Below are 23,943 nucleotides of genomic sequence, written 5' to 3' on the forward strand. Positions count from 1 at the left end.
CAGAGGAGCCGCGGGAAACCGGGATGACGAAGAGCTTGCCAGGACTCCCGCCAAGACTCCACCTTGGAGAAAAGCCAAGGCATTAGAATCCTTCCAGTCCACACAGTCAATTCAACTCCAGTGAATTAGATGACCCTCACTTGATCCACAGGCATCTGGGAGCTGCCTAAGTGAGGCTGCAGCAGGCCGTTTCTTTGAGCCCTCTATGGGCCTTGGGAAGGACCATGCCGCCTATGACAGAGATCCAACTAGCTCGGGCTTCACACCGTGGCATGTGAGCCTGCTCAGAAAGAAGCTCAGCCTCAGGAGGCACGAATCAGATAACACAAAAGCAAAGGAAGAAAGCAGGGGGCTCCTAAAGGACAAGCGAGTGCTCTATGGCCGCCAGGCTACTTGGTGGGAAAGAGGAAAATGCCTTGCAAGGGACCCATTTCTTGACGCTATGTTAGACTTGGGAGTCTAAAGGGATGCTTGGGAGGATGTTCACATGCCTGCAGGTCTTAATATCCTGTCTATAAATGGTGGCAGGTTCGCTTCAGCCAGACCAGACCAAGGAGCGTAACCCTCTCCGCCTCATGACCACCAGAATGATGGCATCTCCAGACAAGTACCTAAAGAGAAGGTCCTGTCAAGGAAGGCACGAATGGTACCCTGCTCCAAAAGAAGACAGTTCATAAAAGCCCCTTTCTGCCTCACTGCGGAACCCAATCATGTCCGATATCCTCTATCCACCTCACCAGCAGCCTAACCACAGCAGGCACCGCAACGTGCAGCTTCTCCCCTTGCCTGTGTTTTCTCCTGCTCGGGCCACACAACCTCCTCCGCAAATCATGTGGACACATCCTACTGTCCGCACACCTGGTCAACCGTGTAACATTCAACAACTTTGACTCTCGTCACCCCAACTGACCTCGTGGCCGCTAAAAGGACGGAGACCCACCTCATGCAATTGCAGCGCCGGTAACTCAAGAGCCCTTCCTGACTGAACTGGGCAAGACGCAGGGCAGCTCTACACCAAGACAGACCGTGGGGGTAGCCTTGGTGTGTTTGGACACGAGGGTCTGTCCCTCCGTGCCTGGTTACACTAAGAACTGGGATGCCCTGGAACTCAAAGACACTAAGTAGAAAAAAAAAAAAAAGCCCACAGCACATGTCTCCATTGCTCAATGCAAACAGTAGCCGCTGATTTTCAAGATAGCTAACAAGTCCTTGATTTGTCAATGTGAAGTCACCCTGTCTCCGTGCTTCTGTGATATGGAGAGAATGCCCAGTTTATTCTGAAGATCTGACTACCAGAATTTTACTGTCCCTAAGGTAAGAAACTACTTCCTATTGGTGAGACAGACAGAGAAAGAGATGGGGAGGAAACACTAGTGGCCAACACCCACTCTTCCTGGGGTGCATGGTTCACTCTGGGGACAAGTGAGACAATGGATTCTTGTGCCTTCGTGGGCTAACCAGACCAGTCAGCAAAACGTCTTCACATCATTTGGTCATAAGAGATCAACAGGCTAATGTTTCAAGATAGAAAACAAAGCTCAAATATCATGAATTCGCAGTGAAAACAAAGAGCAGGTAGAACAAGCTGAATGCTTGGGAACATAGCTCATTAGCAAGTTAGTCTTGAAGCCCCACACAAAGTGAAGACCGCACACTGGTGAGATCTGGCCTCCTGGCACTTACCTAACCCATGCCAAATAAAGGTATGTGCTCTCTTCGTTGTTAAGAAAACTACTTATCCCCAGGCTGATCAAAGAATTCTACTTAACTAGGGTCTCTCCACAGATCCCCAAAGGGCTAGACAGTAGAGGCAGGGAATAAAGACCAGGTTAGGCTCCATCAATGGAACACCAAGTGGGGTCAGAGGGGACCTGGTCATCATACTAGCCTTCATAAAGTCAATCTGTATACTTTCCCGCTCAAAATATTGATCATGAACCATAGCTTTTTCAGCATCCAAATCTCTCATTTCTGGTTCTGTTTTAGATGCGTCAAGCTGAGCAGTAAGACCTGGCGCTGTGGTTTGAAAAAATGTCCCTCACCAAAGGCTACGTGTTAAAGACTTGGTCCCCAGCCTGTGGCTCAACGGGAAGGTGGTGAACCACCTTCAAGAGGTGGGAACCAGCTGGACCTCTGCCAGTCAGTCATGTGGAACCCCCTGACCCCTTCCTCTCCTTTTTAGCCCTTTGCTTTCTCTACCATGATACAATGCTTCACCACAGGACCCAGAGCAATAGCGCCACTGACCACTGACTGAAACCACCCAGACTGGGAGACAAACTGGTTCTCTTTCTACATCTCAAGCACCTGCCGCATTAACGGAAAGCTGATTACTACTAACGCGGACAACACAGCTGGGGTCTGGGTGTAGACTCACTCAGCACTGTGTCTCCTGGCAACAAAGGCCCACTAGCCAGCGTCTAACTGCTATCAAAACGTCAGCTTTCTCTGAAGGACAATCTTACAATTTCTTCACTTCTTCAGCTATCACACCACTCGTGACCGTGTCCCCAGGGCAATTTAATTCCTAATTCATTCCCAACTCCACTAATCAACAACTCATCCAAACTAAGGGAGGATAAGAACGTGCCTCTTCCATCAAGATCCACAGAGCTACAGAGAGAACTCCAGAAATCTCCCCGTGGCTCCCAGTTCGGCACAGAGCCAGCCTTTGGGTTTTCAATGCGATATGTTACCGCTTCCAATAGCTCCTATTGGAATGATGACTGTCCCTGTTTAAATTATTGAGATGATGGTCCCAGATATGGTTTCTTGTAAGTTTTAATAAATATTTAATGGAAACCAAAAGTTGAGTGATTATGGCAATTTTTCAAATTGAGAAAGAGAAGAGAGAAAGAATGGGAACAGTAAAGGAAAGCTGACCATAAGCCAAAAACTAGAGGCAACACATGAGTTTTAATCCTGGCCCTAGATAGCCAGAGTACAATCACAGCTCTGTCGGACGCATAAAACTGTCCAGACGCACACAGCAAGTGCAAGGGATTCTTGAAGGAAAACACTGGATTGTGAGACATTCCCATTAAAAAAAAAAAATTCAAGGTGATAAAAATCAAAACCAATTTACACACCTCGACCTCTTCCACGTGCTTCCCGCCCCAACGGAACAAACCTCCTATATGGTGAAAGCACACAAGCCCGAGGAGGGGTCAGCCTCACCTAGAGCAGGCGTCATGGCGGCCATGGGCCCTGTAGGATCCAGCTGGAATCCGCTCATCATGAACTGGGTGTCCGAGGCAGTACTGTCCATCTTCAGGTTGGGCAGGTTCATGTTCTGGGCCAGGTAGTACTGGTAGAGCTCGGCCTCGGCCGGGGAGGGCAGGCTGCCGAGGCCCAGGTGGCGATTGTGCTGGATCTGGGTCATGTTCTGCTGCAGCAGCATCATGTTGTGCATGTGCTTCTCACTGGTCATGTGGATGCGGAGGTTCCTGGCCACGTTGGTCTCATAATCACACACCTCGCACCGCCACGTGGGTTTGGTTTTTGGTTTGGTGGGGGAGGGGGCGCCACAGGAGCTGCCTATATTGGCGGCGGCGGCAGCTGCGGCTGCTGCGGCGGCAGCCGCCCCAGCGCTGTGGCTGAAGACTTGCTCGCCCCCTCCGTTCTGCAGGTTCTGCATGTTGTTGAGATGTTTGTCGGACTGCATATGAATACTGAGGTTGCCTTTGGTAGTTGTGGAGTAGTTACACACCTCACAGCGGAAAGGCTTGTAACCACACGTGTAGCTCTCGCCTCGTGCCAACCGCGGGTGGGGCTGCCCGCTTTTGCAGTAGACACAGGAGCCCCCGGGCTCCGGGTGCTTCTCCTTCATGTGTGCCTCCAGCGTCTGCTGGTACTTATAGTGCCAGTTGCACTTGGGACACTTGAGTGTCTTGCACGAGTTACGAGAATGCATCATGGTCATGTGGCCACCCAGGGAGCGGGAAGAGCCCAGGACCGTGTCACATTTGGGGCACTCCACACCGCTACCCGAGGGGCATTCCCCAACCCCAAGCTCGCAGAGGGAGCCAGCGTGCTGGTGATGAGGGACAAAGCCCCCATCGTCGCCCTCTGTGCTTTCATTTGGTTCTGGTGCTGTGGCATTGTCTTTATTGGCACTTTCGTCAGCGAAGTCCAGCCTCCTGCCCTCTGCCACATTGGCCCTGACGCCCTCACTGTTAAAGCTTAAACGGTTCCTCCTGTTCGCACCATCGAAGACAACAAAGGAAGAAGCAGAATTAGAAGTAGTAGAAGCTGTGCCCCTCGACAGGCTCTGGAGCACATTAGGCATTAAGGGGGAGTGAGAAATGCTTTGGTTTGAGAGAGCAAGGTCCTTTTTGCTGCTACCACCTGCTGTGGCTCCAGACTCCTCGGGGGCCCTGTCCTCCAGCTCTTCCTCCAACTCAGTGGGAAAGAGTCCTTTGCAGCCCTCCTCTTCCTCCTCCTCTTCCTCCTCCTCCTCTTCTTCCTCCTCCGCCTCTTCTTCCTCCTCTTCCTCTTCTTCCGCCTCCTCCTCCTCGGCTGGCTCTGCTTTCTCGGAGAAGCAATCTGGATCCCCCACTTCTTGCTTATCTCCTTCCGCTGCCCCAGAGTCCTTGCCCTCCGAGGATTTGGTAGGACTGGCAGCCAGAGGCCCCAGGGGGACTGAGGTAATGGGAGTCTTCAGGACAGAGCTGGTGAGCCCGCCAAGGTTCAAGAGGGTGCTGGGGGTCAAGAGACCAGCCTGGGGCTGCTCAGGGCCAGCAGCAGCGACGGCTGGGAGGGTCTCCTCCCCTTCCATGCGAATGCCACTAAATTTACCATAAAAACTGTGTCCGGGGCCTATGAGGTTAGCTGTGGAAACTAAAGGGTGTTGAAGGTTTTTGTTTTTTGGTTCCAGAAAACTTACAAGGGGTTCCTTGTCTTTGCCGATCCCTTGGATGATAGCGGAGATGTTCTTATTGCTAAGAATTTTCCGCTCCTCTTCACTCAGGGTCATGCGATGGTCGTGCACCGCATGGGTCACAAATGAACGGACATACCCAAAGGAGAGTTTGCACAAGAAGCACATCAGAATGGGCTTCCTCTTGCCGTAGAGCACAAAGCCATCGAACTTGGACAGGTCCACATTGTTGGGAACATCTTTGGATACGCAGGAGCTTTTGGCAGAACCGTCGCTGTTCAGGTAATCCTTGTTGCTTTTGTGTCGCACGTCAAAAACGCGGAAGCTGTGCAGGACAGGGCTGAGCCCCGCCAGGGCTGAGGTATTCGGGAAGGCCTGGTCTGAGCCCTCAAACCATTTCCCGAAGGATGAGGCTATGTGGAAAGTGTTGATGATCTGCGGGTACACGGGTGCAGCACACGAAGGGTCCCCTTGTTTGCCCCCCGCCCCGGGGAGAGAGTTCAGGAAGAGCGAGGGGACAGGCCCACTGCCACTGCTGCTGCCACACGCGGCCCCGCTTTGGGCCAGCTGGCTCAGGCTCTCGACAATGTACGCGGAGCCATCTGGCTGGTAGACGATCTCCCCGGCCAGGTTCTCCACGTCACTCTCCTCCTCGCCCTCCTCGCTGGTGTCGCTGACGCTCTCCTCTCGCAGGGGCGGTGGGGGGCGCGTGCCCGGGCAGTGGTGCTCCATGTAGGTCTGGAGGCTGGCAAAGGAGGCTGAGCACTCGTTGCAGCTGACCTCCTTGCTGGCGGGTTCGGCTGGCGGCCCGGCCGAGGTGCTGCTGTCCGCCAGGCGCTCATTGAAGGGGGCCCTTAGGCTGTCCAAGGGCCCATGGCTCTCGCCTGTGGGCTGCTCCATGCTACTGGGTTTGTCGGGGAGGTGGGTGCTGTTGAGTTCAGTCCATTGCCGGTGCTGAGGGATCCCGCACCCATTGTCCTTCCCCGAGACGACGGGCGAGTCACAGCCTTCCATGGTAAGGCCAGCGTGGAGCTTTCATTGCACCCAGTACGGATCGGACCTGAAGGGTGGAGGCAAGGGGGGGAGGAGGGAGAGAGGGGAAAGAGAGAGAGAAAGGAAAGAGGTTAGGAGGGCCAAGGCTAAGGTCCCGCACGGAGTGCTCTAAGCAGCTTCTGTCCATACCCACAACACAAAGCTTGCAGGGCAGAGGGCAGGCTGGGGGACATGGCCCTGCACAGTGCAGTACAGAGAGGGCAAGCAGCACCATGGACCACACAGCCAGGTCCATGTAATGAATGGGAAGTGGGGAAAGCGGTCAGGAGCACACCTCTTTGACTTCACACTGTCTGTCACTCTCGCCCCAGAGACAGACTTGTTGAAATTTTTCACTCTATGCCATCGGGACTTTGAGTCAGGCTGGGCAGGGAGCCATAGTGGAAGAGGCCCGTTATCTTTCCAGGACCCAGCGAGGTCACTGGAAGGGCCCTCCTGCATACAGATAGCTTGCATGAAGTCATCCCAAGTGCATGACACTTGGAGGGGGGGGGGGGGCGCGTCAGGGAGGATGAGAGGAGGGAGCTGAGGCAGCTTCAGAATGAGAGTGGTAAACTGAGAAGGGTCCAATGACATAGAGAAATCAGGTGCTTTTCAGTGCCCGTGTGTCAGGTTTGGTAAGTTCGAACAAAGGTCTACAAGGTTCAGAGGGCGAAGGTGAAGCCTTAGGTTCATTCTGCAAAGGGCCCAAGGGGGCCAGCGGCCACATCCCTCCCTTTCAGGTCTCGGAAGCAACAGAAGTCCCATTTCTTGAGCAGTAAACCTTACAGGGTAAATCCCACCAGAGACCAACACTATTCTCATTATCAAACTTGAAGACACCCCAAATTCCCATCTCCTCTACCCAAACCAGGAAAGCTTTCTTGTCTGGGATTCAGCAGAGCTCACAATGAAAATAGGAAGGCACCGATAATAAGAGCCGGCTGGACTTTCAATCTGTTGGTGCCCTTGTGGAGGGGGGCAAAGCCTCGCCCCATCTGCAGGAAGCCCATCCACCAGGCGAGCGGTGGATTTTCCCTAGCAAAGGTCTTAGCACAAGCAGAGCCGGCAGCTGGGCTTAGCAAGCCCTACTTCCACACCTGCCTCTTCGTTATTAGTTGCTACCCAAGCAGCTGTCCTTCAACCCTGGGGCTTTTCCGTTTCCGACTCCAGAGAGCTACTGAGCTGAACCTGCCCTCTGAGAGCTCCCGTCCCTGGGGAAGGTAGAACCGGATCACAGGCTGCCTGGCTCCTGCGACATCACCACAGGGGTGGTGACTGCCTTGCTGCTGCTGCCCTCCTACAGGTGGCTCAGCACTTCTTCAGAGTTTGGTCTTTTACCCACAGGCCCCAAGCCATTGCTCCCCTGCTCCACCACCTCTTGCAGCAGACAAAGCTTTTGGCTGGGTTTCATCCCCCTCCATCTCCTGCTAACCCTGTCTTATTCTTTTTGTCTTTCTGCAGGTTTGACTACAGAGTGAGCCAACAGCTCCCCCTCGGGAAAAGACGGAGAAGGCAGGCTGGCAGAAGCCTTGGAAGAAATCACTTTTTCGAAGAATGTGCCACGACTGGTTTGAAACTCACATGCATGTATGGCTGTCAACTGATAACCGCAGTCTCGGAGACAGCAGAGCTCTGTAGGCCTTAGAAAGGACGGGCTCGTTTGAAACAGATCACCGCGCTAAATCAACCCCAGTGGCAAATGACCAGGGACTTCCCATAAGGCTTAGCTGGGATACAGGTGAGAATCTGGGGAGGCTCTTCTTAAGGATGTTCCTGATTGGATGGATGACACCTGATTGGCAGTTCAAGCCCAAAAGGTTGGCAGGTCTGAAGGGGCGGGAGGGTTAACAGCCCGATTGTAAAATCAATGTCATAAATGCTTGGTAAGTTACAGGAACATGCGGGAAGGGGAGGCCGCGATTGATAAAGGAGAAGAGCTTTGATGCCGCACCAGGGACTTGTTTATCGACAGCAAAGCCAATCTCCTCTCCAGCCTGGGCTGGGCCAGAGAAACCTGCTAGCATTTACCAATTAATTGGTGGGCTTTGCTTGCTCGGCTCTCTTCCTCCTCCTCCATGAACTGGCCAGCTAAGGGTTGGGACTTTAAAGACAAAATTAAAACAAACAAACAAAAAAAAAAACCTTAATTTGTTTTCTGGTCCCAAGCAGGCAATGACCCTTGTGGCCACTTCTGAAAGGCAGATAAGATAGCTGGTGACCCTGGGCCAGTGGGGTGAGCTGGAGGATTCATTCACAGCTGACAGTCCATAAGGACACAGGTGGGAAAGAGAACCCGATTTCTAGACCTGGGCTGCCTGCTCTGAAGCTTCTCTTCCATGCACGCTGACCAAGCAGAGCGTTGGACAGCCCCATGAAAAACAAGAGGCATGGTTCATGGGCTAATCACACTGTCCTGAGACATGCAGGCTCCTGGTTCACACCCCACCCCAAACAGAATGTGTAAATGTCCACATCACTCCGGGGAACTTGAACTAAAAAGCTTGGGACACTGCTTCCCTGCATCCGCACCAGACGACCAGCTTGCCTGTGCTTGGTCCCCACATTGCCAGGTAATCGGAGAAGGATGGCCGCATGCATCCTCTGCCTCCATCCCTGGCAGATAAGGGATGGATAGGGGAAGGGGGGAGATGCACTGACATGAAGCGGTCTCTTCATCCTGCCCAGGCTGGCAGCTCATGGGCCTCGGGGCATCCACTACTCTCCCACCCAGCGTGCTTGCTCTGTTTATCAGCCAGTCAATAAGAAAAAGGTAGTTCTTACTTAAGGAGGCAGAAGTCAACTCGGCAGGTCGATCAGCGCTCTGTCTGTAAACATGGTTTCCCGTAAAATCAATGTTCTTCAGTTACAGAGGGCGGCCTGGGAACCGAGTGGGTCCCCACACATTCACGGGAAGCCCTGCCAGTCAAAATTCACAAGCCTCTCCTCAGCCCTCTAACCCAGTCCTCGGGCTGTGAACCCATCCCACACGCAGAACGCTGAACTCTTCCTGCAGGCCAATTCTTCTTTCCCGGCCACTCCCTCAGGTTCCCTTTAAATCACCTCAATATTGTATTCAACACTATTTGAGAATTCAGTAAGGTTTTATAAAGCACGTCTTCCCAATGACAAAGTTCGAGGGGAGACACAGGAGCGATCGGCAAGCATTTGCATACATACAGTCTTGCCCACTGTCTCATTCTACTCAGCATTTAAGCCTGCCATTTGCATAGTACCCTATGCAGAAGAGCCCCAACACCTTAGGAATAAATAATCCCAATGAAAGGGGGAGCTGTATTCACCCCCACATTGTGCTTCCCTGTTTTAAAGCTCACTGCAGTTTTGCAAACACCAACCTCTTGGAAAGATTGCTTTTCAAGGATAAAATGCTACCAGGTACAATGTGACATGCCAGTCATATAGGCAATTATCTTCCTCTTTAAACTAAAAAGGGTGTGTAAGGAAAGTTCTGTCTTATTTCATGAAGGAGACAGGGCCGGATAAAACGCTACAGTTTTCTAGTAGGCTGGGTAGGGGTGTGCGGTTCTAAGGAAGGGGAGGGGGCTCCTGCTGTTGCTTCAGCTCCCAGAGAATTAAACATGAACAGTCACACTGTGTAATTTTAAATTGTTAATTAGCACAGGGTTAATTAGGCGGTCCTTTCACAAGGGGCTGTTTGGCAGAAAACCAAGAAGGGAAACAAAGGGGGAGAGAAAGAAAAACAAAGCGAATAGAGACAGCAAGAGAAACTGTTGCCTCTGTGAATAACGCGGGGCATCACCAGAGACGTCAGCCAGCGCAAGGATGCCTGGTCCTCAGGGGACTCTTCCCCCTGCCCCAGGGAGAAATGTAAGGACCGCCCTTCTCCTGGGAACCAGGCAGTGCACAGCACGCATTGCCAACATGTTTTGACTCAGCAATTTCTCCATTCTAGGAATGTATTTCAAGGAAACAACCCGGGAGATGTGTGGATATACGAAATTGTCCATAATAAGATTTATAACAGGAAAAAAAAAGAGAGAGATGGAAATAATCGGGCAAAAACAGAGACTAAATAAATTACAGTTCGTGGAATTCAACATGTTGTAAGGCTGATAACTCTAAAGAAACCATTTACAAGCAATGGAAGCTGATCAGCTGCTAACCGAGCGAAAGACGAGTCGGTATGGATACAGCCATTGTCATATTTCTATCAAAATTTTTATGACGCTAAATTTGAGGAGGTGAGGTTATGGGTGACTTCATTTCCTCCCTGGTGCCTATATTCCCCCGAGCTTTTTAAAGCCCTCATAATGGAAACCATCACTTACTGAGTTAGGCACTGAAGCAATACCTATCTGTGGGCAGAATTGTAACCACTTGGAGGCCCCATTCCCGAGATGTAAAACTGAGGCAGCACATGCTCGGGTAGTCTGAACGACAGAGCCAGATGGCTGCTATAGGATCTGTGTTCTTAGACACTCTATCAGTGTTTTCCTTTTGGTGTATGAGGAGCATCCTGAGAGCCAATATTTGCATCAGACCTTCATGTGCACAGAGACTATTCCGAGATCGGGGACTGCTCAACCTCTCAATCCAACAGGAGAGCTCAAAGCAGCCAGCCCTCTTCGTTTGGACACCATCAGATAACCACAGGAGGACAAGGTGAGCAGGGGCGCCACAACTAAGTCATGGAAGGCAGATCCAATATGATTTCTCACTCCCCCTTTCTTTTCTTCTTTCTTTCCTTTTTTTTTTTTTTAACGAGACTGGAGTGATGGCTCCGTGGCTAAGAGAGCTTACTGCTCTTGTACAGGACCCACGTTGGGTTCACAGTACCCACATCAGGCAGCTCGCAATTGCTTGTAAGTTCAGCTTCAAAGAATCCGGCACCTCTGGGTACCTGGAGCACTTGCACTCATGTACGTAAAATAAAATAAAATAAAATAGAAGTGTGCAGGGGTCATAGGGAGAGGACAACATCAAACCCTAGAAATTAGCCTTTGACCTCTACATGTATACTGTACCATACCAATCACCGGTCACACACATCCCTGTACTGACATATGCACACACATCATATATGTGCAATGAGAGTAAATTAGAAACTTGAGAGAGAAGACATAACCTAGGAGCTACGGGCCTGAAAATGTATTAACTCATTCATTATTTATTACGAACCTACTATATAGTTCCCAGCAGATGATAGGGAACGCTTACGTTCTCCTGAGGAGGGGGCCACAAATACGTATGACGTGTGCAGCACAATGTCCTCCAAAGTCACATAAAGTCAGACAAGGCGCGGGCACGATGTGTGTGCATAGCAATTTTGTGGGTAAGGTGATGGCATCAGAGTTAGAAGAATGTCCCGTGAGCATGCACGGTCAGTTCTAGACTGTTCCAGGCAACAGATCTGGGGGCTCTGGAGAGGTGGTCAGTTCTAGACTGCTCCAGGCAACAGATCTGGGGGGCTCTGGAGAGGTGGTCAGTTCTAGACTTCTCCAGGCAACAGATCTGGGGGCTCTGGAGAGGTGGTCAGTTCTAGACTGGTCCGGGCAACAGATCTGGGGGCTCTGGAGAAGTGGTCAGTTCTAGACTGTTCCGGACAACAGATCTGGGGGCTCTGGAGAAGTGGTCAGTTCTAGACTGTTCTGGACAAAAGATCTGGGGGGCTCTGGAGAAGCGGTCAGTTCTAGACTGCTCCAGGCAACAGATCTAGGGGACTCTGGAGAAGTGGTCAGTTCTAGACTGCTCCAGGCAACAGATCTGGGGGGCTCTGGAGAAGCGGTCAGTTCTAGACTGCTCCAGGCAACAGATCTAGGGGACTCTGGAGAAGTGGTCAGTTCTAGACTGCTCCAGGCAACAGATCTGGGGGGCTCTGGAGAAGTGGTGAGTTCCTAGCCTGAAACACAAAAATGCACAATGAACACGGAGTATCTGTCTTTCACTGAAGAGCACCTTGAGCTGATGTCTCAGATGAAGGAGAGAGCTGAAGGGGGGCTCCTGCCGACCATACCTGGGACAGCCGGAACAGGAAAATTAAATAAGAGGAAACGGCTGATACTTGATACATAAAATAAGAATTCACAACTCCGTGCTTTTATGAAGAAAAACCCAAACAAGCGTGGAAGCAAAGTTCTTCTTTAGGGTAGAAACTTAAGAATACACACACGCACACCTATCAAGTTCAGAAATCATCCTCTCGTTACCACCACCCTAATAAGAACCCATCCAGGAGAGAATCAGAGGATGTGCGCACTAACTGGAGGAGGGGAGTTCTTACGATCTGCGCTTCCCATACACATGCTTCTTACCACAGAAAGAAAACAGTTACCTTAGAGAGGCCTGGCAGATATCAGCATTATCAAGTGACCAGTGACCAGCAGTAGGACAGACAGACATCCGTGTGAATTCTGGTAGGATATACTGAGAGGAACACTACATCCCCCTCCCTGCCTAAAACATCAAGCCTGAATCTGATCAACAAGGAACATCAGATGAACCCCGGCTGAGCAAAGTCTACAAGTCATTCTCCCTCTTCAGAAACATCGATGTGGAAGAGGAGGACACAAGAGAACACTGTTTCAGATTAAGGGTGGGTAGGGAGATATGACAAATGTATCATCTCTATGGTTTTCTTTCCCTAGGAAGGACGGAAGAGAGACAATTGGTGGAATCTGAACGTGGTCTGTGGGTGGGCTAGGAGGAGCCTGTGCTGGGTATGTTACACACGAGGTCTGTTAGAAGATTCGCTTGGACACGTGAGAGGTGAGGAGGCATGGTGCCTCGATCCCCAAACAGCTTAAGGAGCCAGGAAGGCAGGACACACACCTCTAATCCCAGCATAGGAGACAGGGGCAGGAGGGTACTCTGCAAGGTAAGCTTGGGGCCACCGTGGGTGGGCTAGATAGTAATTGATCTTACTAATTTTTTTAAAAGTCTTAATGAGAAACATGTGGTACATATATGCACATGTATGCGCACACACACATATGTGGGCAAAATGACTACAGATGAAGACGGGGGAAGGCTTTTTTAAAATGATTCATTTACTTTTATTTTATGCACACTGATGTTTTGACTGCATGTTTGTCTGTGTGAGGGTGTTGGTTCCGGAACCGGAGTTTCAGACAGACAGTTGTAAGTTGCCATGCGGGTGCTGGGAACTGAATCCAGGGCCTTCAGAAGAGCAGCCGGTGCTGTCACCTGGGAGCCGTCTTTCCAGCCCAAGTAAGGGAATTTTTGGTTCTGTTTTTTTTTTCTTACTTATTTATTTTACTTTTTGTACACCTGCAATCATGCCAAAAGAAAACAGAACAGTCCAGAACAAAACACTCCAAAAATATACATGCACCATCAACCCACATGAATGTGGAAGTTCTTATATTTGTGGGAAATTCCTTCTTGGCACTGCCTTGTGAAAGGGCAGAGGTTACAAAGCTGGGCAAGGAAGCATGGGAAGAACAGACTCAAATACCAGTCTTCCTTTCTGCAGCTAAGGCCTCTGGGTAGAATCCTCTAGTTGGAGAAGGCAAATCAATATGTCATTTTAACTTGGGTAGAATTTCACATAATGTAACACTCAGAAAACCACGACAGATCGCAACTTTTGGCTACATTTCCTACCTTAGTGAAAAGCAATTAAAAAAAAAAAAGTTTAAGATAAGCCCCATCAAGGAATTCTAGTAGCCCACAGTATAAGCAGTGTCAAGTCGACTAAAACAAGATTAAAATAAAAAAAAACAACAACACACACACAATGAATAAACACTCATTAATGAGAGAGAGAGAGAGAGAGAGAGAGAGAGAGAGAGAGAGAGAGAGAGAGAGAGAGAGAGAGAGAGAGAGACCAAAGAAAGGAGGTTCTGAGATGGCTCAGTTGGTAACAGCACTTGCTTCTCTTACAGAGAACCTAAGTTTGGCTCCCAGCCTCCACACCGAGCAGCTCACAACTGCCTTTAAGTCCTGTTCCAAGGTGACATGGTACCTCCAGTCCAGTCCCCACAGGCACCTGTACTCCTGACATGTACTCACACACAGACACAAACACACACTTGAAAATTAAAATAAGCCAGGTGGTGGTGGCACATGCCTTTAATCCCAGCACTAGGGAGGCAGAGGCAGGCGGATCTCTGGGAGTTCGCAGCCAGCCTGGTCTACAGAGCTAGTTCCAGGACAGGCTCAAAAACTACAGCGAAACCCTGTCTTGAAAAACAGAGAGAGAGAGAGAGCAGAGAGAGATAGAGATAGAGATAGAGATAGAGATAGAGATAGAGATAGAGAGAGAGAGAGAGAGAGAGAAGAAGAAGGAGGAGGAGGAGGAGGAGGAGGAGGAGGAGGAGGAGGAGGAACCCTGTCTCGAAAAACAGAGAGAGAGAGAGAGGAAGAAGAAGAAGAAGAAGAAGAAGAAGAAGAAGAAGAAGAAGAAGAAGAAGAAGAAGAAGAAGAAGAAGAAGAAGAAGAAGAAGAAATCTAAAATAAAATACTATAAACCTCATCCAAGAGGCAAAGAGATAATGCCCAGATCTGTTTAGCTTAGAACCCAGTAGAGAACCAAACAGCTCCACTCTGTGCTTTATACAGTACCAGCATCTGTCTACTGATGCATACAAGTCATACAAGTCAGTAAACGTGACTTACTAACAGGTGAGATTCCGTGGGCTCGGCAGTGCTTTCCCGACAGCCTCAAGAATTCTGTCACTGTGGCCAGGTGACACATACTTGCACAGAGCCTTCATGAAGCAGGATGCCTACTGTCCAGAAGGCCCTGGGCTTCACGTCTGCTAATAAACACACCCACGCTATCTGCAGCATGAACATAAATCAACCGGGAAGTGAAAGGTGCTGGCTCAGTCCATTCTGCAGGAAACACACAGCCACCAAGATATTCTGGTTATGTGGGTCTGGGGAGGGCATGGGAGGGTGGCAGTCATGAGATCTCAGACAGACAGAGCGAGGTCTCAGAAACCAGCCTCACTGATACTCCAGAGAACTTCATCCATGGAAAAGGACAGGGGAAGAAAAGGACTAAGACAAAACAACAACAACAGAGTTTACTATATTTTTCAACTATTTATTTAAAAAAAAACAAGCCAGCTATTATTCTATTCTACAGTATTTTAAATATGGATTTGGAATTTAGTCACCAATTCAATATTCGTCTCTAATCATGTGAGAAAGTCCTTAACCATCTGAACGCGTCTTGTGGAGACCTTTCCATTGTGTCCTCTGGCCACCACTGGCCTGCGCATGCTCATGACCTGGATTGAATTACCAATCAGCAGTGAGCGTGCACGCACGCGCGTGCACAGAGCTACCCTCCCACCAGCAGGTGCACAAGCCACTTCCACCCATCCCTGGGAATCTCCGCAGTTAAGTCCCCCTGGGCAAACTGAAATCAATACTTAAATGCTTCCTTTGATAGCATCCAAAACTTTCCTAGCTCTTCCAGGTCCTCCTCAAAAGTCTCATTTCTGGCTTCTTCCCTCTTTTACTGGGGCGGCGGAGAGCAAGCCAGGAGACGATGTGTAAACAGGCCATCTGGTCCATTATCGTTTCAATCTGGCATCTCATGATGTTAAATTTATTTTAAATAACTTTTCCTGATTAAAGTCGTGTGAGTTCATTATTGGAAAAAAAAAGAAAAGCAAAGCAAAGAAGTAGCTATCCACAAAGAGACTCCCAAGCTAGAGTAAAAATCGCTTGTAATTCTACCAGCCAGAGGACTGGAACACAGGCAGTTTCTCAGGCTTCCCCTCTTTGTAGCTATAGTTACGGGTTTTCTTTATCAACCTCAGATGTCCTGCTCCTTATAAGGGGAAGGATTCTTCTTAACTTAATTTAGCATGCAGTTTTCCCATGACATCAAATGTGCCTCATAAGTGAGCAGCAACAGCTCCAGAGATGCCGCACCTACACATGCAACATAATTTTACCAGACATGTAAATAATTCCCAATATTTCATGGTTAAGTCTGCAATAAGTACCCATGAATCTTCATATGCGGAAGAAAAACAAAACAATAAATATGAGTAGCTGCTGTGTTGGTGGACTCCACTCGGTAGGACAAGGTGTGGTTCTAAGCAACTCTGTTGAATACATCATTTCACTAGATCCTTCCAAGAACCCATTTTACAGATGAAGACAGAGGGGCTAGCGAGGCTGAATACAAACCGTAGGCCAGTGTGCGTCAGCCTGAGACCTCACTCCTTACCATTCCGTAGAGCTCTATTTCCTTAGCATACATTTCTAAGAAGAACTGCTGCTTCAAAAGAGAGGAACATTCAAGAATCGGGCATGCGCCAATCTGCCTTCCAAGGGAGTTCTTCCAGGTCCCACCAGCAATGGCCCATGGGCATGAATTTTTCTTGAGAGAAAAAGAAAGATGCTGGTACGGCAGGTGAGGAGCAGCATTTCAGCCTTCCTCCTCATCTCAAGAGTGACTATGTCTGCTGTTTGGGAGCACAAGCTAGTCCTATGACGGGAATGTCTGGGGAGCACAAGCTAGTCCTATGATGGGGATGTCTGAGGAGCACAAGCTAGTCATACGACAGGGGCTGTTGGGCTTTGCCCTGGTCGTTAATACAAGGGCTTTGTGGGACTTTACTGGCGATCCTTCCTACTGGACTGTGCCAGAGTCCATGTCCCACCAACTCACAGGGCAGCCCAGGCAACGCTCCTGTCCCTCTGGATCACAACACTTTCCCACAGTGGAGGCTGCCCACTGCTTCACTTCCTGAAAAGCTGTCTGTCTGGTCTCTGGCGAGTTCTTCTTTCAGTGATTACAGAGGGTTCCTGCATCAGACCATTGTGGAGCAGAACCCACAGTAGGACTCAGTGAAACTGCCAAGATGTCAGGCCCCACACCCAAACTGAGGATGGAGCGGGGAGGTCAGCATCAGGTGCCTTGTTGGAGAAGGCCAAGGAGATTCCAAGGTTACCCATGCCCGCCCCACCCTGGCCACGGGCTCTTACCCTTTTACACCCACCTTCTGCCACCTCCCCTGCACTGAGAACTGCTCCTTAAATCATCCCACTTCACTTCTCTGACAAACTTTCCCGGCTCCCCACCCTCTCCAATCTCCACATCACCTGCCCTCTTCCCATCCCTGTGCTCTCTGGGATACACTTTCCAATAAAATTCACTGAGATTCAAACCCGCAGAAACCCCTCCTAGAGGCTCTCCTAAGGCATTTAAGCATCAGGGTACGTTTTCCCCTTGGCTCTTATCTCTGCACATCAACTACCTTAACTACTTCTGTGGTTTCAATTACTGAAATTACGAGTTGACTCCCAAAACAAAAATTTCCATTCCGGACTCATCGCTTGGATGTGCATCTACTACTTTCAAGCAGACCACAAGATGTCTCTAAGTGGCTAGCTTTCCATCGCTCACAACTTGGCCGGGCATCGCAGGTCCAAGGGGAGCTGCCCCTTGCCGTCTGCCCCAGTCTCTCTGCAAGGAACTTCTGGTACCATCTTTGATTGTAGAGACCAGGAAAACCAGTTTATTTTCCCTCCCCAAGAACCAACCGCCAAACTATTCCATCTTAAACTCTCCACACTGGCTTTCCTACGTCGTCTCGGGTCTACCCTCTCATTACGGCAAAAGCCACTTCGGTTCCAAGTTCCCCCAACAGGACATCTCAAACTGAGAAGAATACCAAATTTCATTTAATGAGTTTTTCCATCGTAGTGCGACACCAGCCAAGGTGGTGATAACTCTTGCAGTTAGAGGTGTAAGAGCGCAGCTGTGGGAGCTTCTTTTCCCTGTTTCCTGAATTTCCTGAGAGGAGTTTGCTTTCACCACAGCCCCGGGCAGCCTCAGCACATAGATTTTCTTTCCTTCCCCTAAGAACTTGGGCCTTTTCAATTAAGGGAAGCACTCTGGGGCTCCTCTGGCATACCTGAGTTGCCAGCATTACTATTCTTGTACTGAATGGCAGTTGTTAAATGAAATACGGGTTGCTTGAACAGGGGCACCTCAGCATAATGATAATCGGGGGGCTGGAAAAACTAGCAAGTGACGAACAAGCGGGCAGCATAGAGCACAGACCCACTAGACAAAGGTGACGGCTTATGACTCACAACGAGTGGACCAAGATGGCAGGAGCGTTTACCACACTGGCTGGAGCAGCACACAAAATAAAACTTATATAAACCGTTTATTTCTGGAATTTTCTGTTTAATGTTTGCATGTTACTAACCCTGACCTTAGGGTTAGCACACAGAAAGCCCTCCCCCATCTTGATTCCTCACTACAATTACCTCCGATGTCTCATCTTGGCTGTCTTCAGCTCCACAGCTAGACTAAGCTGCAAAGACCGGGTGAATCATTGCTCATCTCCTAGCACACCAAGCTAGTAGTCCACAACAAATAAATAGTATAGTTTATCGAGAGCAGTGGTTCTCAACCTGTGGGTCATGACCCCCTCCCCACAGGGGTCACATATCAGATATCCTGAGCATATCAGGTATTCGCATTATGATTCATAACAGTAGCAAAATTACAGTCATGAAGTAGCAATGAAATAATTTTACGGCTGGGGGTCACCACAACACGAGGAACTATAAGGGATCACAGAATTAAGAAGGTTAAGAACCACTGTTCTAGAGTGATCTTCAGTAACATAGTGGGAATATGTGAATGCCATATATATATGTACACACATATATATGTGAATACATATAGTCACAGAAGATCCAACAATACATAACAATTCATGAAAGACTTCTCTGATTATCTCAATATTTTGTAGATCTTTGGTACTACATTATTCCTCATTCGAAAGCTGCCGAAGGCCTGATTTGAACAGAAATCTAAGAAGTCAAGCAAATCCCTAAGTACAATGGTTGAGGGGGGGAGGCCTATCACGTACAGTCGATATGAGAGTGAACTGTGGTTTCTGTCTGGTAGAAAGGGTTATCGAAGCCAAGTTCACTAGCAAAACACAAAGAGGAGCTCACAAGAGTCCTTGAACGGCTGGATATTTTTCTCTGAACAGCAGAAGTGCCTGCCGAAGTTCAAGGCTGTACGAACACCACAGAACCAAACTTGGGCAGAGCCTGTTTCAATCTGCAGCTCAGGGATGCAGTTAGAGGCCAGCCCTTCAGTTGTCTTGGATGTATGTCTGACGTATGAAGTGCAGACAACACACTACCGGGGGCTGGTTCTGTGACAGCTCTCTCCAGTACCTAAGGACCCCATCCAACTCCCCTGGCGGGGAAGTATGTCCCCACCAATAGCTCAGCCAACCAGTTGTCACAGGTAATGGGAAAGCCAGAGAAGGGTGAAAGGCGAGGTGGGCCTGGGGAAAGGAAAGTCTCCCCCGCCCCAGCAGCCACCTCCAAATGACTCTGAAAATAGAAGCCCATTTCCCCTCTCGATGAGGGGCAGGCCACACAGAGTGCTCACCATCAGTAGCTTAGGTGTGAGGCTCAGAAACTGGCACCATGACAACACAAACAAGAGCTACCCTTTGAAGACTCGTTAGCAGGGCAACACACATGAAGGCGCATGGAAACGCACGCGCGCACAGCCTCTCACCACACAGCCACACCAGCTTTCCAAAGGCTCCACGGGGCAGCTTTACAGCCCCTGGATGAGAACTCCCTTACCCTCTTGTTCGAAGACCACAATGGTGACACAGACCACACCATGGAACTCTCTACTAAATGACCCATTTTACCCAATGGATGATTAGAGACACCTCAAATCCATACTGGGCTGGAGAGTTATTTCTAGTTTCAGTTTTCTTCCTTACCACCTAGTCAAGGAGCTGCAAGTAACCACTGCCGGGCTCTGAGGACTGCGAGCCAGGTGCATGCGGGCCCGAGCTGCTTTTCCTCGGTGTGAATGGGAGATTTCCAGATTCTAAAGAGGAACCCCCAGCAGTAAGGAATAGGGTATATATACGGCTGATAGGCAGTGGCCTGCAATCCGGACTGCTGCTCTCTGCCTCTTCCCTGTCCCAGAGGTCAGTTCCCAAACCCATAGCTTACGCTGGTCCTTTCGGCTAAGAAGAACTATGTAGATCTCTTTCCCTTAGGCGACTGGGTAACAACAGAGGAAAATCTCTCCTTACCCCACTGGGAACCCCACAGAGAAGTGAGCAGCTACTAGTAACATTAGCACCCTAAGAAAGCCAGCAGAGACGGCCTAGGGGGTCTTTCCCCTCCTTCTGCTCCCAGCACCACCTCAGGGCCAACAAGCGGCAATGAAGAATAGCCAAGACCACGTTAAATAGTACTTGGATTAATTACGTTTGAAAGTCTCTTATCTGAGCACGGCTAAGAAGGAACAATTGAGTTTGGGAATGTGTGTGGTTACATATTTTTCCTTAATGGCTTCCTGAACACCCTGGTTAGGTCTGGTCCCATGGGGGAGATTGCCAGTTCAAGTCATCAAGTGTGATCAATGTAGCTCACGACGCCATGCTAAGTGTCTAGGATGGCGGAGGAGAAACAGTTCTGCAAACACCCACACATGACAACCATGTGCTGGATGATAGACGCCAGCTCTGCCCGGGGAGCTCTAACACTGCACCAGAATGTGCTACTACCGGCTGCTCTGCTCTTGGATGGAGCCAGGAGGTAAAATTTCAGAAACCCTATAGTTCCAAGAAAGATTTCCACATTGAACCATCATAAGGCTGGATGAAATTAAACCTGGCTGTTTAATAGGTCTCATTTCTTGAGCTTCAAGCACACAGAGAATACCAGGGTTCTGGCCCTATAGGCCTCTGGTTGGCCGCTACCCATCATAGCTCTGATCCAAAGCAACCCCGGCCGCCCTAACGATCTTCATCCATTCATGTAAGAAATATTTATTGAGTGCCTACAACGCACGCAGCACCCTTCCTATTGATGCCGGCTCCTGCTGGCTGGCTCTCACTAGAGTGTGAACATGTGCTGGCAGGAGTGGGTGTGGTCATCGCCCAGCTGCAGCTGCTGGGATTCGCTGTAGCGCACTTACCACTCATCTCTCCAGGAGCCTCCCGCCCTTGATGTCAGAACTGTCCCACATACGAACCCAGATGTGCTTACCCGTAACCTGATGTCTACTGCATCTAAAAACCCGAGTTTTTTAAATATGGTACAGCAGGTCGGGCAGCTGCCCTTGGCCTGGCAACACTGGAAATTCCAAGGCTTGCAACTCGAGTTCATCTTCCCCAGTCAGACCTTAAGAAGTTCTGACCCTCGATCTGCATGTGGCCCACCCAAGAAAGGAACCATAAAAATGCTTTAGACCATCACAGACGGATACCCCGCACCCAGAGAGGAGAACGTGCTGTCCTGCATACACCTACAAGGAACTGCCAGCGCCAGGGGCACTGCCACACACAATCATTTCTTCCAGCCACGTTGACAGGAGGACACACTTGCATTTCTGCTGGATCCCCAAGGTGACCCAACAGGTTTTCTACATCCTCATTCGCCCTTTCTATTCCCATCCTGGTTCCTCTGGCCTTGGCTCCTCCTCAGGCTGGGCCTTGTGACTTTACAACCTCCACAGACATAAGCAACGGAATATTCTAGATATAATGGACAACCTCTCCAAGTCTGATCATCTAGGGTGGCTGTACACATGGTCACTGGCCCAGCTTTCATGTAACCAAGTGACCGTTCACAACCCCTCATGCCTGTAACACATGTGCACTGGGAGTAACCGGGATAACTGAGAGAGAGCAGGCATGAGCCACAGAGGATTCTCCACCAGCCATGGTTTCAAGTTGTCCCACCCTGGTCCACTGGGTTCCCTGTCACAATCTGGGAGGCCGGGGTCCTCCACACTGGTGAGTAGGAGAAGCTATGGGGTTCTGGGGTCCTGGGATTGACTTGGTGTCTGTTTGCAGGAGACTCAAGAGAAGAGAAAGGCTCATTACACGGGAATTTTTACAGACACCAAACTATCCACGTGTTGGGGGATATGGGGGAAAGAAAAACACCAGGAATTTTCTTTTCCTCCCCCCAACATACACCCCCCCCCGGGACCCTTTCCTAGCCGTCCACTTCCCATCTCCTCTGCCTCTGGGATGGTAAGTGTTACTCAGCTGCAAGGCCTCTTGCTAATTGTGGGTTTTTATTTTTATTTCCTATTACCCTCTTGCACGCCTGATGAGATTATTTTACCGGAACTGACACAGCTGGAAGCGGCAGGCATACGTGGAGCCTCTGAGGAGGTGATGCAATTTCATTTTCATTGATCAGAAATCAGCAGGGCAGTAAGTGATGGGAAATTCCATTAGAAGAAAACTCACAAGCCATGAGCCACACCCAGGACACCACCCCACCCCCACGTGCCCCACCCCCACCCCGCACCCCCCTCCTGTCCTGCCTACCACTGGACCAAGTCTACCCAGAGTAGAAGATCGGAAACACTCTCCTCAGATTGATCCTGAAAGGACAAATGACAGCTGATGCCAGTTGGGGTAGAGGGGGTGGGGCCACAGCAACAGGACTTCCTGAATTCACAGGCACTTACAACTTCTCGGGGCTACACAGAGCACTTCCAGTGACTCACAATGGGACCCTTCACGCCAATCCCACAGCATCACGAACCTCAAGATTTAGGGATCCCTTCCCAGGTGTCAACAGACAAGAAAAGGAAGCCATAACAAGAAGAGTTGTGATACAGCCTCAACCACTCAGAAGTGATCCTCTGGGCACCTACCATTATTGAGTGCCTACTGAGTGCCAGGCACCGTTCTAGATCCTCCACACGCACTCCAGGTCCTCCCCCAGCCCTCCGGGGGGTCGATGTTGTCTCTGTCTCCAGAGAAAGGAGGCAGTGGAGGTCCAGGAAGGGATGGAAGAAGGTCAGCTGATGCCAGGGCCTTCCAGAGCACCAAGCCCACTCTCCCAAGCAGCAACCAAGGGCTAAGTGTGCACAAGAGCTCACACTGGAGACTGGGAGGATGGGGCACATCTGACGGACAGCCCTCTTTTTGTCCAGAGGTGAAAGGTAATAGATTCTGATCCATCCACCTCCACCTCCTCAACACCGGCACTCCCGTGTCCCCAGCTGGAACCACAGGCGACCTTCTCGACGGAATGTATGGAATGGCTACTGTTTTAGCAGTTAAAATCCCCTCCAACTGTTTGTCCAGCAAATATTATTTCACTCACCAAAGGCCAAGAGACAAGACAGTGAGAGCTATCAGAAAAGCCAGGTTCCACAAAAGACTCGCCCCCCTCCCCAGACCACTGTCTCTCATAAAAGATGAACCAGAAAAAAGAGCTGGGCCACAGTGGCAAAGGGTATACTGCATCAAAACCACTATCAAATGGAAAATTTTAGATGGCTAACTGAAGGTGATATGATAAACTGATTCCAGTCCACAGCTTAAAGCTTTGTTGGTTCCTTGCTTCACTGGGTTTCAAACCCAGGGCCCTGCATTTACTAGACAAGTACTCTTAAGATTGAGTATATATCCCCAGCCCATCGATGGCTCAAGAGAGCTGAGAAGCCGTAAGTTATAGACCAGACCTCAATGAGCTTACAGAATATTCAGTATACAGATATCTAATGGTATTTCTTACAAGAATAAGCAACAGGTCAGCATAACATAAATCAAAGCCAAAGAAAAAGAAGAAAAAAACAAAATTAAGTAGAGAAATTTAGGTAAAACTGAGGGTTGAAAGGCATTCATTAGTGAGCTACACATCAAGCCAAGGATCTGGCTGCCTAGCATATCTGTAAGTCAACGCGGAAAGCATGCGCATGCAGGTGGTGAACCACTCACTGTATCTATGAGAGAAGGAACAAGGTCTGGATGAGTGAGTTCTCAATCGCCAACAGTAGGATGAACGTGTGAGCAAGAAGTGTCAGAAATGCCTCTCGGATCTCTTTAGGGAGGTAATACTGAGAGTGCTTGAGTGTGAGGCTATCCACTCTCACAACTGCCTCTGACAGACAAGAATAATGACCCCAAAGGGTGTTGGTGGTTTGCCAGAGGTCAGACATCTGGTCAATGGCAGAAAGAAGAGGATGAAGGCCTGGGTTACTTATACCAGGCTAGCAGTGCTCGCACGAACACACGCTTGCTCTCTGT

General features: G+C 49.6%; 1 protein-coding gene across 2 annotated transcripts in view; it reads right to left on the reverse strand.

Moving 5' to 3' along the window:
- Positions 1 to 23,943, reverse strand: part of Zfhx3 (zinc finger homeobox 3) — a 245,418-nt gene that overhangs the window by 152,304 nt on the left and 69,171 nt on the right. For both annotated transcript variants that reach the window (XM_075977387.1, XM_075977386.1), the window contains exon 2: positions 3,178 to 5,939. In XM_075977387.1, the coding sequence (XP_075833502.1) occupies positions 3,178 to 5,893 (2,716 nt within the window). In that variant the 5' untranslated portion in view covers positions 5,894 to 5,939. The remainder of the gene's footprint in view (positions 1 to 3,177; positions 5,940 to 23,943) is intronic.

The sequence above is a fragment of the Microtus pennsylvanicus genome, chromosome 6, assembly GCF_037038515.1.
Source record: "Microtus pennsylvanicus isolate mMicPen1 chromosome 6, mMicPen1.hap1, whole genome shotgun sequence".
Lineage (NCBI taxonomy): Eukaryota > Metazoa > Chordata > Mammalia > Rodentia > Cricetidae > Microtus > Microtus pennsylvanicus.